General features: G+C 39.0%; 1 protein-coding gene across 1 annotated transcript in view; it reads right to left on the bottom strand.

Moving 5' to 3' along the window:
• Window positions 1–2,777: 2,777 nt before the first annotated feature.
• The window catches only part of ARX (aristaless related homeobox), a 12,018-nt gene continuing 976 nt past the window's right edge, over window positions 2,778–13,819 (bottom strand). Inside the window, exons 2-5 of the mRNA XM_072427859.1 lie at window positions 12,362–13,136; window positions 11,312–11,357; window positions 7,882–8,210; window positions 2,778–3,927 (exon numbers count right to left, since the gene is read on the bottom strand). Of these exons, the coding sequence (XP_072283960.1) occupies window positions 3,687–3,927; window positions 7,882–8,210; window positions 11,312–11,357; window positions 12,362–13,136 (1,391 nt within the window). The 3' untranslated portion in view covers window positions 2,778–3,686. The remainder of the gene's footprint in view (window positions 3,928–7,881; window positions 8,211–11,311; window positions 11,358–12,361; window positions 13,137–13,819) is intronic.

Genomic DNA, 13,819 nt, shown 5'->3' with positions numbered 1-13,819 from the left:
TCAAATTGCTTCTTTGCATTAAATCTCTTCTTGGATTCTAATGCTAATAAAGCAATATGATGCAGAGAGACTACTATTTTACCGGATTTTATTAGGGTGGATAATTAAAATGAGACAGCCCTGTTCACTCTAATAATTCAGGTTAAGTGGCTATTTTAATTCCTCCTAATTCTTAATCTGGTTTCATATAAACAGTCCTTTATCTATGTATTTATAAAGAATGTGTAATGTGTATGAACACCTTGAGCTAATAGGAAATCACCTTTCTTTACTAAAACAGTAAACAGACGCTTGATAATTTCTACTGCACTTACCTAGAAAAATAAACCTTGCAGCATAATGAATGAATAAATATGCAAATATTTTTGCTGCATCTCTTGAAGGATTGGTGATTCTGATGTGGAATGCAAGAATACCTTTAAATATCTCTGTAGCTGCAGGTACTATGAGAAAATGAATCCTTAATTTTCAAAGGTTCAGTTTAAACCGATTGTTTCTATTTAAAGCTATGTACTAAACACAAAGACTAGGTTTGCTTAAGCCAATGTGCTCATGATGAGGCTTTTAAAATCCTGTTTCTAGAAAGTTCAGTGGTGTTAAGCTGGAATATGCAACACATATTTGGAAGAAAATTATATTGACATTCTACCAGTTTTCTCATTTGTCCCGAGGTCTGTGGGGGCAGTGATATGATCTAGGGTTGCTTCAGTTGGTCAGGTCTAAGTTCAGCAATGAGGTCAGCTGACCACCTGAAAATACTAAATGACCAAGTTTTCCATCAATGGATTTTCCCTTCCCTGATCATACGGGCATATTCCAAGATGAAAATACCAGGATTAAGCAGGGTCAGATTATGGAGTGGTTTGGAAGCATGAGATGTCATTTTTACACATGAATTTCCCATTATGAGTGAAGACCTTAACCCCACAGAGAATATTTGGGATGTGCTGGAAACCTACTATGGATTCCATAACAAATGCTTTTAGCAGTGTATAATTTTCCTAGACAGTTTTAAAAGGTGTAAATTATTCAAATTTCCTAAACTAGTCAGATTATCTGAATATCAAAACATAAAAAAAAGTGTTTGAGGAGGTTATAACGATACATAGTAGTAAAGTCAGTAAATGAACCTGTGTCTTAGAGCCAATCAGAGAACATTCTGTAGGCTTACATTATGTACCGGTAGTAGTATCTGCATTTACCCGCTAGATTGTTTGTAAAAAGCATGCAACAGAACTTACACACCTATTATTTTCCTATGCAGATTTATCATATACATTTGCATTTAGAGAAAACATTTTGGCTGCAATTTATTTTAGTTTTCCACCGTGCATTTGTTGGGTGCATGAAAAACATATAAACATGTATTTAAATGTGTTTGCATGTGTATATGGGTGTGTATACAGTACTCGTGTTTCCAATAACATTTTTAGGTCACACAAATATATGCCTTAAATGCACTTAAAGGTTTTAGTGCATTGAAAGTGTATACAATTGTTTTGTGTTTATTGATACGGAAATGTCGCAGTGCAGGCACATTCATCACATCACCGTTAGAATTCTGTACTGAAATAGGGAGTATGTCCCGTAATGCATGCAGACAGACAATACTGCCCCTTCTCATGCTGCATAGCATGGTATACTGTAAATATAGTTATTTCCTTGGTAATGAATGCCTTATACCCACTGCATACTGTTTACATCATACTGCTATATGACTATATGAAAGAACAGCACAGTGGCTCAAAGATTAACACTTCTGCCTCATAGTACAAGGGTCCAGATTTAGAATGGGAAATGGTTTTGTGCATGCAGTTATTGATTTCAGAGAGATTTCAAAGATTTCAGAACTGTAAATGCCAACGCTCCCCCAAAACACAAAAAGTGCAAACTTATCCTGTGCAATAAACCTCCCCATGACACTGGGGTGGTTTATTTAGGTGTAAAACATGGAGCTGCTACCATCTTGTACATTATGCATTGCATTGAATGACCTAGGATTCTTGATCAGTCCTTCCCACATTACCTCTGTAACTAAAGAACAGTTATGTTTTATGTTATAAAGATAATGAGAGATGGAATAGTTCTGTAGTCCAAATCAGGAGTAAGCAGCACAGGGAAACAGTGTTACTCCTCCATACTTACAGTACAGAGATCATTGTACCTAAACGCCTAAAGCTGAAATATTCTTCTCAAGAGTTCTCAGCCTTAATGCAACCAGTGGATTGGTTCTTGGGGGGAATAAAGCAATCATGCCGTGATCAAATCAATATGCCGTGATTGGTGGTTTTATGTCTGCAACACTGGAAGTTCCTGGACAGGCTTCTTGTGAATGCCAACCACCCTACCTAATGCCCCATGTGATGCTGATCCTCCAATGATCAAAATAACTAAAATTCACTAAACTAAATTAGTTACAAACAGTTGGGCTGGGAAGTAAAGTGCTAGAAGTGAGAGGGGATCAATCTTTCTTGCTGCAGCAATACTAAAGGTAAGGCCGAAGTTTAGCTTTACACACCCTAATGCTTGACCAACCCCCTAAAAACTTACATTAGAGCTGGTCTCCCCATTACGTGACCCTAACGCTACTGATTTGTGTTTATTGGCTTCCATCCTAACTAGCCCTATATTGTGTTTAAGTATGATGGGACACTATAAGCCCCCTTTGGGGGCAGGCACATGGCTGACATCAGCATCATAGCATATCAATGATATAAATACAAGAAAACAAAATACATGGTCATTATAGGGAAAAAATGCATGTCACAGGCTTTACATTTTGTTAAACAGAGTAGATTTTTTTTTTTTATTCTGAGTGGTTCACTTTCCCATCGTAGAGTATGGGAAAGCGATGACAATGAAACAACATTACACAGGTACGGTAGCATCATTCTGAAGTTCTGAGAAACCTCTACAGTTAATAAGTTAAATAAAGAGTTTGTACATAAATATTTTTGCTAGGAACCTTGTGGTATCTACAACACATTGAATTCTACAGATTGACAAACTTTTACAACACTACACTGAGTGCAATTCTTTTATAACATTTCAAATATACAAAGCTCTTTTCCTTATTATTTTTTTTATAACAATGTTATATACAGAATCAGTAATCACAGTTTAGTGACTTAAACAGTCCATAAATCTGACAGTTCATTTCCCTTTGGTTTGGTATAAAAAAAAAACCTTGGTTGGTGTATGATAAACAAAATAATACAGTATAGAGATATACAGCTCTTATAAGTGCACTGACTAACTGGACTCTAGGTATGTATGCATCAAATCTTTGTAGCAAAAGTCCTGCATAAGTAACATTTCGGCCTGCCAGTATTGGGGTGCTGGGGATTTGACGGGGTAGGGTTTTAACACTGGAACATGGGGGGAAGGGGATGGTTTTGGGAATGTCTTAGCCTATAAAATGAAGAGGCATTGGAAAATGGCGAGAAAGTAAGTCGCGTAGATACATCAATTTGCGCATACTAGGACATCATGGTGAAATGAGCAGGGAGTGGGGTGGCAGTGGATGACATACCAAGGTTTTACTGCTCAGGAGCTGCATAATGTTTTTACACTCATTATTACTGTAGTGGTACGCATGGCATGTCTGGGCAGACAAGTCTATAGTCACTGGTCCACATTTTGCTTCCATTTGGTCTTGGTGGGTTTGCAGCAGAGGTGCCCTTTGCTTAGCAGACCTCTTTCCCTGTGTTGTTTCCGGGGAGGATATTCAGCTGTGTAAGTTGTGCTGCATGCTCTTTAGCTTTTAGCCTAAGGGCTGCTATGCTTGACGCCCTTCTGTCTGCTGCAGTGGTGGCGGGGTCGGACAAGCCGCTGGATTGCACTGCACTCTCCACAGCCGGACTGGGTTGCCTGAGCAGGGCTGCTGCAGTGGAAGCACTAGTTAGAGGGGCCATCGTGGAGAACAACCTGCAAAATAAAATGGACATTTGTCACCAAAGCTAACAAAATAACAAATCACAACAAAATGTAACTGAGAAAATCATACTTCACTATCACTGTATAATGCATAATACCAAAAAAAAAGCCATATATCTGTCACTATATGAGCAAGTATAGAAAAATGTGAAAGTATAGGATAAAAGCAAATATAGAAAAATGTTTATTCCATTTACTAAATAGAAGCTCCAGACCAGTGTTTCTCAGCCGTATACAATACAATTTATGTATGTATAACTTTAAATAAAAGTCACTGTTGGCCTATTACCCTCTGAGGGGGTACGGTGGCTAGCCTTTGCAGCACTATTTAATCAGGTTGAAATCTCAGCCTGCACACTATATGCAAGGAATTTGTATCTTCCCTCTTTGTTTGCGTGGGTTTACTCTTGGCACACTGGCTTGCTCCCACATCCTAAAAACATGCAGTTAGGATACTTGGCTTTCCCCCAAATTGTCCTTAAACTATTAATGACATATAAATGACTATGGTAGGGACATTAGAATGTGAGCCCCACCAAGGGACAATTAGTGATATGACTATGGACTTAGTAAAGTGCTGCGTAATATGCCAGCCCTATAAGTTAATAAAAGTAGTCTGGGTCACCTAAACTTAGGTATTCTGTATCATGGATATATATATTACCTGCAATCCCCATAAATGTTTTTAAACAATGTTTGTTTTAAATAACCGAAAATATTTAAAATAATAATTTTATTATTTGCACAAATCCAGATTGCTGTGATCAATGCATTATGACGAGTTCCTCCCAACCTCAACATGGGTACGTTCTATAGAATATGTATCATGGACTTGTGTTCTGGCCCATGTTCACTTCAAATGTCTAATCAAGTTCATTATTTGGACCTGATTCCATCTTTGCAATGCAAGTTAATCATTCAGCCTTGATAAGTGTATCCGCACCCCCCCCCCCCGCTTCACAACGCATTTAATAACTGGAATCTTTAGACTTTATTAGGACAGATAAAAGGGTGTTTAGTGACTCCATCCCTATCACTTCACTTTGTTTAAGCTAAGAAATAGAATAATTGTGTATCCTTTACAAACGTAAAAATTATACTAATTATATATATATATATATATATATACACACACACATGCATCTCAGTTTTTAGCCTTGGCGTTACAGTACCGCAATGGCATGGCATGGCTGGTATGTAATTAGGCATTATTAAGGACTACAAGTTTAAGCATGCACAGACTATAAATGGCCTTTCTATGGTATCTGAGGAATCAACTGTGTCCTATCCTTTAGTATTTCAACCTTGTTATGCTACAGAAATCTCAAAGTCTATATTTTCATTATATCCAATAAAGTATGGTTAAAAAAATTAATTTTAAACCTTGCATTATTTGTTTAAATATTACAGCAGAAAAACTAGCATTAACCCCCTGTAAACATGTTGGTAAACCTATGAATGTGCAATTGAGAGGCAGCAGCAGAACAGCAGCTGTGATTCCCATTTGACAGCACACAATGATTCCGGTTACTCGGGACTCCTGGCCTTTCTCTAGCAGGAAGTAATAGTTGTGTACATTTTCCTAAAAGCCGAATGTCAAATATCCATCGAGGCCTAACATCCTAAGCTGAATGACAGAAGAGCTATTATAGTTTACTAGGGATGTTTTACTGCTCTCCCCAGTAAAATACAGGTGACAGACCCAGGAGACACAGAATTTATGGGCTCTCCATGAGACGTGGCTGTGATCATCGGTTGCCTTGCTGTGATATTTGAAGACTCTTGGCCTAGCTACTGAGAGATTCTAGTATGCGGTGTCATTGCTGAGCCTTGACAAGATCAGACGCTGAAGAACATGAACACAATGTCGTTCTCTTCTACTCATCCGGACAGAAATTGGTAATCTGGCCCTCTATAACACACAACTAACTCTCCAGATGTGAAGCGTCTGGTTAGTGACTAATTAGCTTGTGATTATCTCAACATCCATGCTTAGTTATATTCTATCTTCAGCTCACTTTGGAAATAATTCCAACTTTCCAAAAAAAGTCTGTTTAGTACACACTAATTGGGACATACATCATGAGACTTTCATCTACAGTCCTGGCCAAAGTACATATTTCTCTTTGTTATCATTCCTAATATTCTGCATGGGAAATAAAACATATGTCTGCTAGAATAAAACAACACATGTGCCAGGGTTTATAGGAAATGAGTTTTTTTAATAAGCAACAATGATAGTGAAGTAAGTATTAGTAATCAAATAAATACCTCAGTAATAAATCTAATGAGAAAGCTGTGATTGCTTTCCATGGGGTGATGCACATTGTCCACCACCTGTAATCACTGTACTAGTTTATGGAACAGGTCTGTATGATTTATTGTAAAGAATATCCTTTACTATATAAATATTACCAACCAATCAAATATCTCCTTAATATTCTAATTATAGAACCATGAGGGGTGATTGGCTGTTCTGGGGTATTTGTACATTGCTCATCACCCTAGTTTATGGAGTAAGTCTGTATGATGTATTGTAAATGTTCTGCCTCTGTATTTGTTACATTGCTTCATTTGTGGCAGTTGCATGGCAGTTGCTGGTACTTGTAATTAAACAGCGGTGATGACATTTGTTAAAAGCTTTGTTTATGAACCCTACAACTCAATAATTGCACTTTTCAGTGTTCTATAACAAGGTGTCCTCGGAAGGTGACTATTCCTGCACTCAATGTAAAACAAGCTGCTGTATGTATTATAGGAGGACACCACAGAACACAGTACGTCACCCACTGCGATTAAGAATAACTGCTCCATTACTGAACAAACCGGGATAGGAAGGGCTTTTTCTAGGCTATAATATTCACAAAAAACAGACAAGTGTAACCTGACACTGCTATACACAAGGGATAAATTATTATTAAAATGCAGAAAAGCTAAAATGGACAATACCCTGTGTAGGGAAATGTCAACCAGCAAGGTAAAGAAAATTCAGGGCCATATGTGTATGTGTAACTGTCACTGGTAGTAAATTTGTCATTTAAAGCACGTGTATCACAACAATTCACCTGCCATGAATATTTGGTGAATGTCAGGGAAACTGCTTTATAAATAAATCAAATAAATTTAGTCTTTTTGAGACCATACGCACATACATACATACGTACACATACATACGCAAATCAAACTTTTGCTCTCAGGAAGCAAACTCCATCAGATCTGATATTTTTACATTATACATATATAATACGCACAGAAGAGATTTCACAAAGCAGAGAGGGAGCAGAAATAATGGAAGGAGATCAGAGAGGTAAGTTGGAGGTCTCTTATGTGTGAACTGCAGATACAATATTATATGCTATTGAATGGCTGTCAAATATCTCTCTTACAGAACCAACAAAAAAATATCCTACTATACTAAACTTTTTATTCAACCTCTAAATGATTCAATGTAATCATATTGTATCATATTTTGTGAAATACTTTTTCAGGGTGTATTTGGGGGCCTGTATCTACATACTTTGTACTAAAAGGTTCTCATGTTAGTAGGTGAGCTATAGAGGACATATATAAATGTGTGTAATTATTAGATGTATATGGTGGGATCTGGAGCACAGAAACCTTCAGCAAGCCTTGAAGCAGATCAGATGGCACTGCTGTAGGCAACAGTTTTTTTCTTTTTTACTCTAGAGATGAATTCTGATAGGTAACTATAACTATTAAACATGACATACATATAAATAAAACAAGATTTTATCACAAGGACATAACCGTATCATCATTTTCCTATACAGCACCACAACACTGAGCTATTAAGTACACTGCACCCAGCTCAGAGCACAACAGAATGGTGACGTCATCTCCTGCCTGTAATGACGCAGGGCAAGGTGTGACGTCATCCCGCTCCCTCTTCTAGCATGCAGTAGTATGACGTATGACGTGATTTACCTGCCAAACGCCGGGCTGATGAAGGCTGGGTGCCGAAACACAGCTGCCCCCAGGAAGGTGCTGAGTCCCAGAGGGCCCCCGCTAGGCGGCAATGAGGCGGAGCCGGGGGGAGGAGGTAGACTGGGGAAGGCAGCGGCAGCAGCTGCAGCAGCAGCGGTCCAGGCAGAGTCCAAGGCAGGATGGTGGGGGGGGAAGGGACTGGCATCAAGGTATGGGCTCAGAGGATGGCTGGCTGATAATGGGCCAGGAAAAGGCAAGCCAGGGGCATGAGTCTGGGCACCGGCCTTCTCTCTCTTCCTCCACTTTGCTCTGCGATTCTGGAACCAGACCTGGAATCAGAAGAAGGCTCCATCACTCTGTGTACCAGTCATCCTCATCCCTGCAACCCTGAGATCCCCATATACAGATATTACCACAATCCCTGCAATCCTGGGATCCCTAAATACAAATATCATCCTCATCCCTGCAATCCTGAGATCCCCCATGCACAGATATCATCCTCATCCTTGAAATCCTAAATTCCCCATATACAGATATTATTATCATCACTGCAATCATGAGATTCCACAACTATAGATATCATCCTCATCCCTGTAACCCTTAGATCCACCATATACAGATATTATCATCATCACTGCAATCCTTTCACGTCACTTTCCATACACATATCATGAAATATAAATGTATTCTCATAAATCTGCCAGCTTTCAGATGTCATGTGCAGCACCCATAGCACATCATCATTCTTTAGTTTAACGCAGATAAATGAATGCTGACTTCTGATTGGCTGGTATGAATTACAGACAGAAATCAGAGTCTGATACCTGGGTACTAACTAGTTTGTCCTATAAACACAAATATTACAAAACTCATAGGAAATAACGAGTAAAAAAATGTAACATATATTTATGTATGCAGTATTGGGCAGGGATGGATGTGGCCCCCATACAACCCATTGATTATTCAGCATCAAGTCTCCACTGATTAATAAGAGCAGCATTGTGCTCAGGTGATTGCCCAAACACGAGGTATGATATGGCAGCAGTTTATGTGATAGAATAATATTCCTGGATGGCTATTTTATACTGATGAGCTGGTTCTGCAGAAAGGTGGGGGGATCCTACAATAATGAATCACTCCCCATCTCTTTGCTGCAAGACTAAATCATCGCTGCTTTGCAGCTGCCTTCTCGCAGTTAATAATGGATGGTACAATTATATGAGTTAGAGATCATTAAATCGGTTCAGTAATATGATTAGTATAATACAAAAATGAAATCCATGTGTATTTATTTTCGTAGCATTAAATCATAGCCGTTTATTAGGCTGTCAGGAAAAATCGGAAAATGGTTAATTATTATCAAAGGGGAGATCTATATATAAATATATAAAATATATATCAGTTTTATTTTTTTTCGGTTGTAATACATCATCACATTGCATCTTTGCCATGGCATGTGATCTTAATATAAAAAATTGAATTGTGCCGGTTATATACCATCGGGAATAGAGATCCTGTAGAAAATGTGCGATATATAAATTAAATAAATAATCTGTACGGAGTGAGAAGGACAGATTTGAATGGACATTTGTTGTCTCTTAAATGGTGACTTGGTGGTAATGGATTGCCTTTCACCTGTTAAACGTGCTTGTAAAATTCTCATTACCGCTATATAAATACAGCACAAGAGAGCTCCCAGCCACCAATAAAAAAAATATATAAAAGGCTCATAAAAGGGTTAATAGTGGGCTGTTAAATGGAAATTAAACAATGCATTTCACATACATATGTATAGTTTACAAATATAAAAATTTATATATAAATAAAATGTGTACGAATTGAAACTGGGAAGAGTATAAATATCTATATTAAAAAAAAAGAAATTATTATATATATTTATATATATATATATATTATTCTACACTCCCGACAGTGGTCTTAAATTTCATGCAAAAAATTATAATATTTTAGTATAATAAAGTACGTTACTTTAATATATGTTATTACAACATCTAAAATAATTATTCTTCCTATAAAATGCAATTAATTCATATATATATATATATATATATATATATATATATATATACACACACAAATACACAAAAATAATATAAACCCACTTTTTCGTTTTTGGAGCACGAAAAAACAACAATTCACACAAATAGCTATATATTTTAGAATGCTGACATCTACAACAAATAAAGTATATAAAAGCACAAATCCAATAGCCGTGTATTGCTGATCCCAAGTGGCCATCATTGCCCATATCTCCCAGATAATATGCCCATCCCCCCCCCCCCCCCCCCCCTACCCCAGAGATCAGTATTAGTAATTTGCACTCTTAGTTAGATTCTGCTTCCTTATTTCGCTCTCCTAAAAAAAAGTTATTTAACTTTCCCACGAATTTTCCCCCCTCGGTGCACCAAATACTGACTGCCTGTCACATCCCTGTTTGACAATGGAGAAATGTGTCAACAAAAAGAGGGAGACATGTCAGATTAGCCCTCCTAATGCAAGAAGCTGTTGTGTATTAAATGAGCCATATGGAATTTATTATGCTTTATCAGCTCTTGATTGTAACTGTAAAGTGATTTGCTCAGCTTCAAACCCAGAGACATCTGTTTTCTGTTGGCAATCAGGGCATCCCAATGTTTATCGTCTCTTTGGTTATGAGACTGGGGTTAGAAAATGCACTGTGGTATGGAGCAACAAACACCTCTAATAGCATTGCACTCACTTACAGGGCCAGCGATTAGATCAATGCAGGGTTATTGCTATCAAAAAAATGGGAAATCAAATAGCATTAGCCAGCTCCTTCTGCAAGCTTGATGGGGAAATCAAACAGCCCTTTGCCATGAAATAGCCCTGTTTGTTCTAGCACTAAGTGTGCTTTTATGAAGCCCTATTGGAGACTTAATCACAGCCAAATACCTGCCTTGCCTTCAGCATGTTTGTCTAACAACCGAGCCTTTTCCTAGTTTATGCTCTATTAAAAAAAGGGGGGACCACACCGATCAACTTTTTTTTTTTTTTGGCATTGTGCATATGGATAGTCAACCTAGGTTTTGGCACAGCACATGCCACCTGCCCTCTTCCCCACTTACCCCAACAAGCTGCGGCTATGGACACTGTTTTCAAGTTCCCACTCCTCCCCTGTCGCCTCCAAACTTGCTCCTTCATTTATCAAAGGTGGAATGTAATAATTGCACGTTGTTTGATTAATTAATTCCTGGACTCATGGGAGATTGATTTGTTTTCAGTTTAGCATTTAGGCACTGATTGCAGGCAGCGGTGACATTGGGGATTCTATTAATAGGCTGCAATGCCACAAATGTTTACTGGAGCAGCTGGGGGATTACAGGCAAGACTTGGAAGGTGCACCCAATACACCCTGCACCCTGATCAATGCCCCCCAAACAACACTCACCTGCACCCTGGCTTCTGTCAGGTCCAACCGCATCGCCAGCTCCTCTCTAGGAGGAAACACATCAAAAACAGCGATTAAATACACCCAATCCGAATCGATTTATAATCGAAAACCAGTACATATACATATATATATACATGTGTGAAAAAAATAAATAAATATATATACATGTGTGAAAAAAATAAATAAATATATATACATGTGTATATAAATAAATATTTGTATATATATAAATATTACAGAAAAAAATAATAAAAATATATATATATATATATAAATTAAATAATGATTCTCTTTTTATCGAAATACATTAAATAGCTTTAAACTTTAAAAAGTTGTATCTGTTTTTCTATACCAGAATTAGGGTTTGAACTTTTGTATGATTATTTTTTTATCATTATACTTTTCTTATAGTTTCCCATCCAATAATAGCAGGAAATATTGTGTTCTTCCTCTACAACATGTCAGTATTGGTGATGGACAGCTGAGAGTGAAGGGCTGGCTTGTGTCAGTGTCCCAGCACTGGAGCTGTGCGGTAAATGACAATGGTCAGGTGTCTGGGGAGCGGCAATGCCGGGCTGGCCTGCACACTGCTGTGTAACTGATCCCTACAGAGCTGACACCGGGGATATAAATACACAGCCGGAGACATGGCTAGCAATCTGCGCTGGAAGGGTAGGGGTGAAGAACAAATCCACGGTATATGGGGGTGATTTATTTTGCTATTATTTTATTACTATCATTATTAATATTAGTATTAACAATTGCTGCCTAGATCAGCTAAGTAATTTGAGAATAGACACTGAAATAAATGGAGTAAAAAAAGGAGATCTCAGTCTGATTAATAAAAGTATGTACTCTAAAAGAAGCTTCATTTCAGATCTTGGCATGTTGTCACTTCTAGTTCCTTTATTATTATAGTTTGTGATAGGTTGTCTTGCAGTTTAGAACCCATGGTACTGTCCCCCTCTATTACTCCCATACCCCCTTCCTTCCTATCCCCCTATTCCTCCCATGCCCCCATCCTTCCTATGCCCCCTGAGTATGTACCTGGTGAAGACATCTGGGTAGTGGGTTTTCTGGAAAGCCCTCTCCAGTTCTTCCAGCTGGTAGCTGGTGAAGGTGGTCCTGTACCTCCTCTGTTTCCTCTTTAGCATGCCCTCCTCTGAGTCACTGCCAGCTGACAGGCACACACTGTCCTCTCCATCCTTGCCATCTCCATCAGAAGTATGGAGCAGAAGTTCCTCTTTGGGGGAGAGGTCCCCATCAGGACCACATCCTGGCTGTTGCTGCTGTGGTTGCTGGAACTGTGGGATCTGCTCTTTCAGGAGTCCTCTGTTGGAGTTGCTGGTGTTATTGTTATTATTATTATGCTGCTTGTCAGCTTCATCCTCCTCTTCTTCATCCTCCTCATCCTCTTCATCCTCCTCCTCCTCGTCGTCCTCCTCCCCTGGGTTCTGGGAGAGGGCCCCTAGCCTGTCCTGCAGAGAGGGACAAGGGGTGCTGGAAGCAGTTTGATGTTGCTGCTGGAGACTATCAGGGCTTTGGTCGTCTCGCAGCAGGGGGGCGCTGTTCTCTCTGTAGGACTTGCTGCGGCTGATGCTGACCTGGGGGGCCTGGCTGATCTTCAGGCTGTGGGTGTCCCAGCTGCTCTCCCCCAGTAACACCAGGCGATCCGTCTTATCCGATCGGGACACTGCCGACCTTGCATCGGGTAACGATTGGAGATGTAGCCGACCCGCTGCCCCCACGGGCCCGTACAACCGCCTCAACTTCGGGGGGAGATGCAGATCGGCCTCAAAAGATGAATTGTTCTTTGGGGAACCTGATCAGAGAAGGATGGAGATACAGATAAGACATTGTTTGCATTGATCTATGACATGAATGATAAACTCTATGAAATATATTATATTTATACAATTATATTTATAAAATGAAATAAACTCTGAGATCAATCCATTGGCTTCCAACAAGCGATTTTGATGGCATTTCTGCTTTGGATTGAACAGTAAACTTATCAAACACTTTCCAAACATAGTGCCGGTAATTGGATGCCTCTGGAACGCTCTAATTACTGACAACAAGGAATGTTACTTTTCACCTCCAACCCACCATATGTTTAATAAAGACATCTTAATAATTAATAAAGACATGGGCGCCGAGATTGGCACAGATACCCGATTGTAGGGCCCACCAGGAGCCATCCATGGCACGAGGGCCGTCTGGGGATATACAGACATGGGCAGATCGGGGGCATATAGACATGGACAGATCGGGGGCATATAGACATGGACAGATCGGGGGCATATAGACATGGGCAGAGAGCAGGACCTACAGACAGGGGAGTCAGCCTTTCCACTATACTAAAATAAAGTAAAATCAATAACACGGGGAACTACAGAGGATCATATTAATATGCATCTAAATTGTATTCATAATTACTATATGTACAAATATATATGGCATATATATGGGATAAACATAGATCTTTGCGTTTATATCGATCTG

The sequence above is a fragment of the Pyxicephalus adspersus genome, chromosome 1 (genome assembly GCF_032062135.1).
Source record: "Pyxicephalus adspersus chromosome 1, UCB_Pads_2.0, whole genome shotgun sequence".
In the NCBI taxonomy this organism is placed as follows: domain Eukaryota; kingdom Metazoa; phylum Chordata; class Amphibia; order Anura; family Pyxicephalidae; genus Pyxicephalus; species Pyxicephalus adspersus.
Note: the sequence above shows the minus strand (reverse complement) of the source record. Positions and strands in the feature narration are given on the sequence as shown.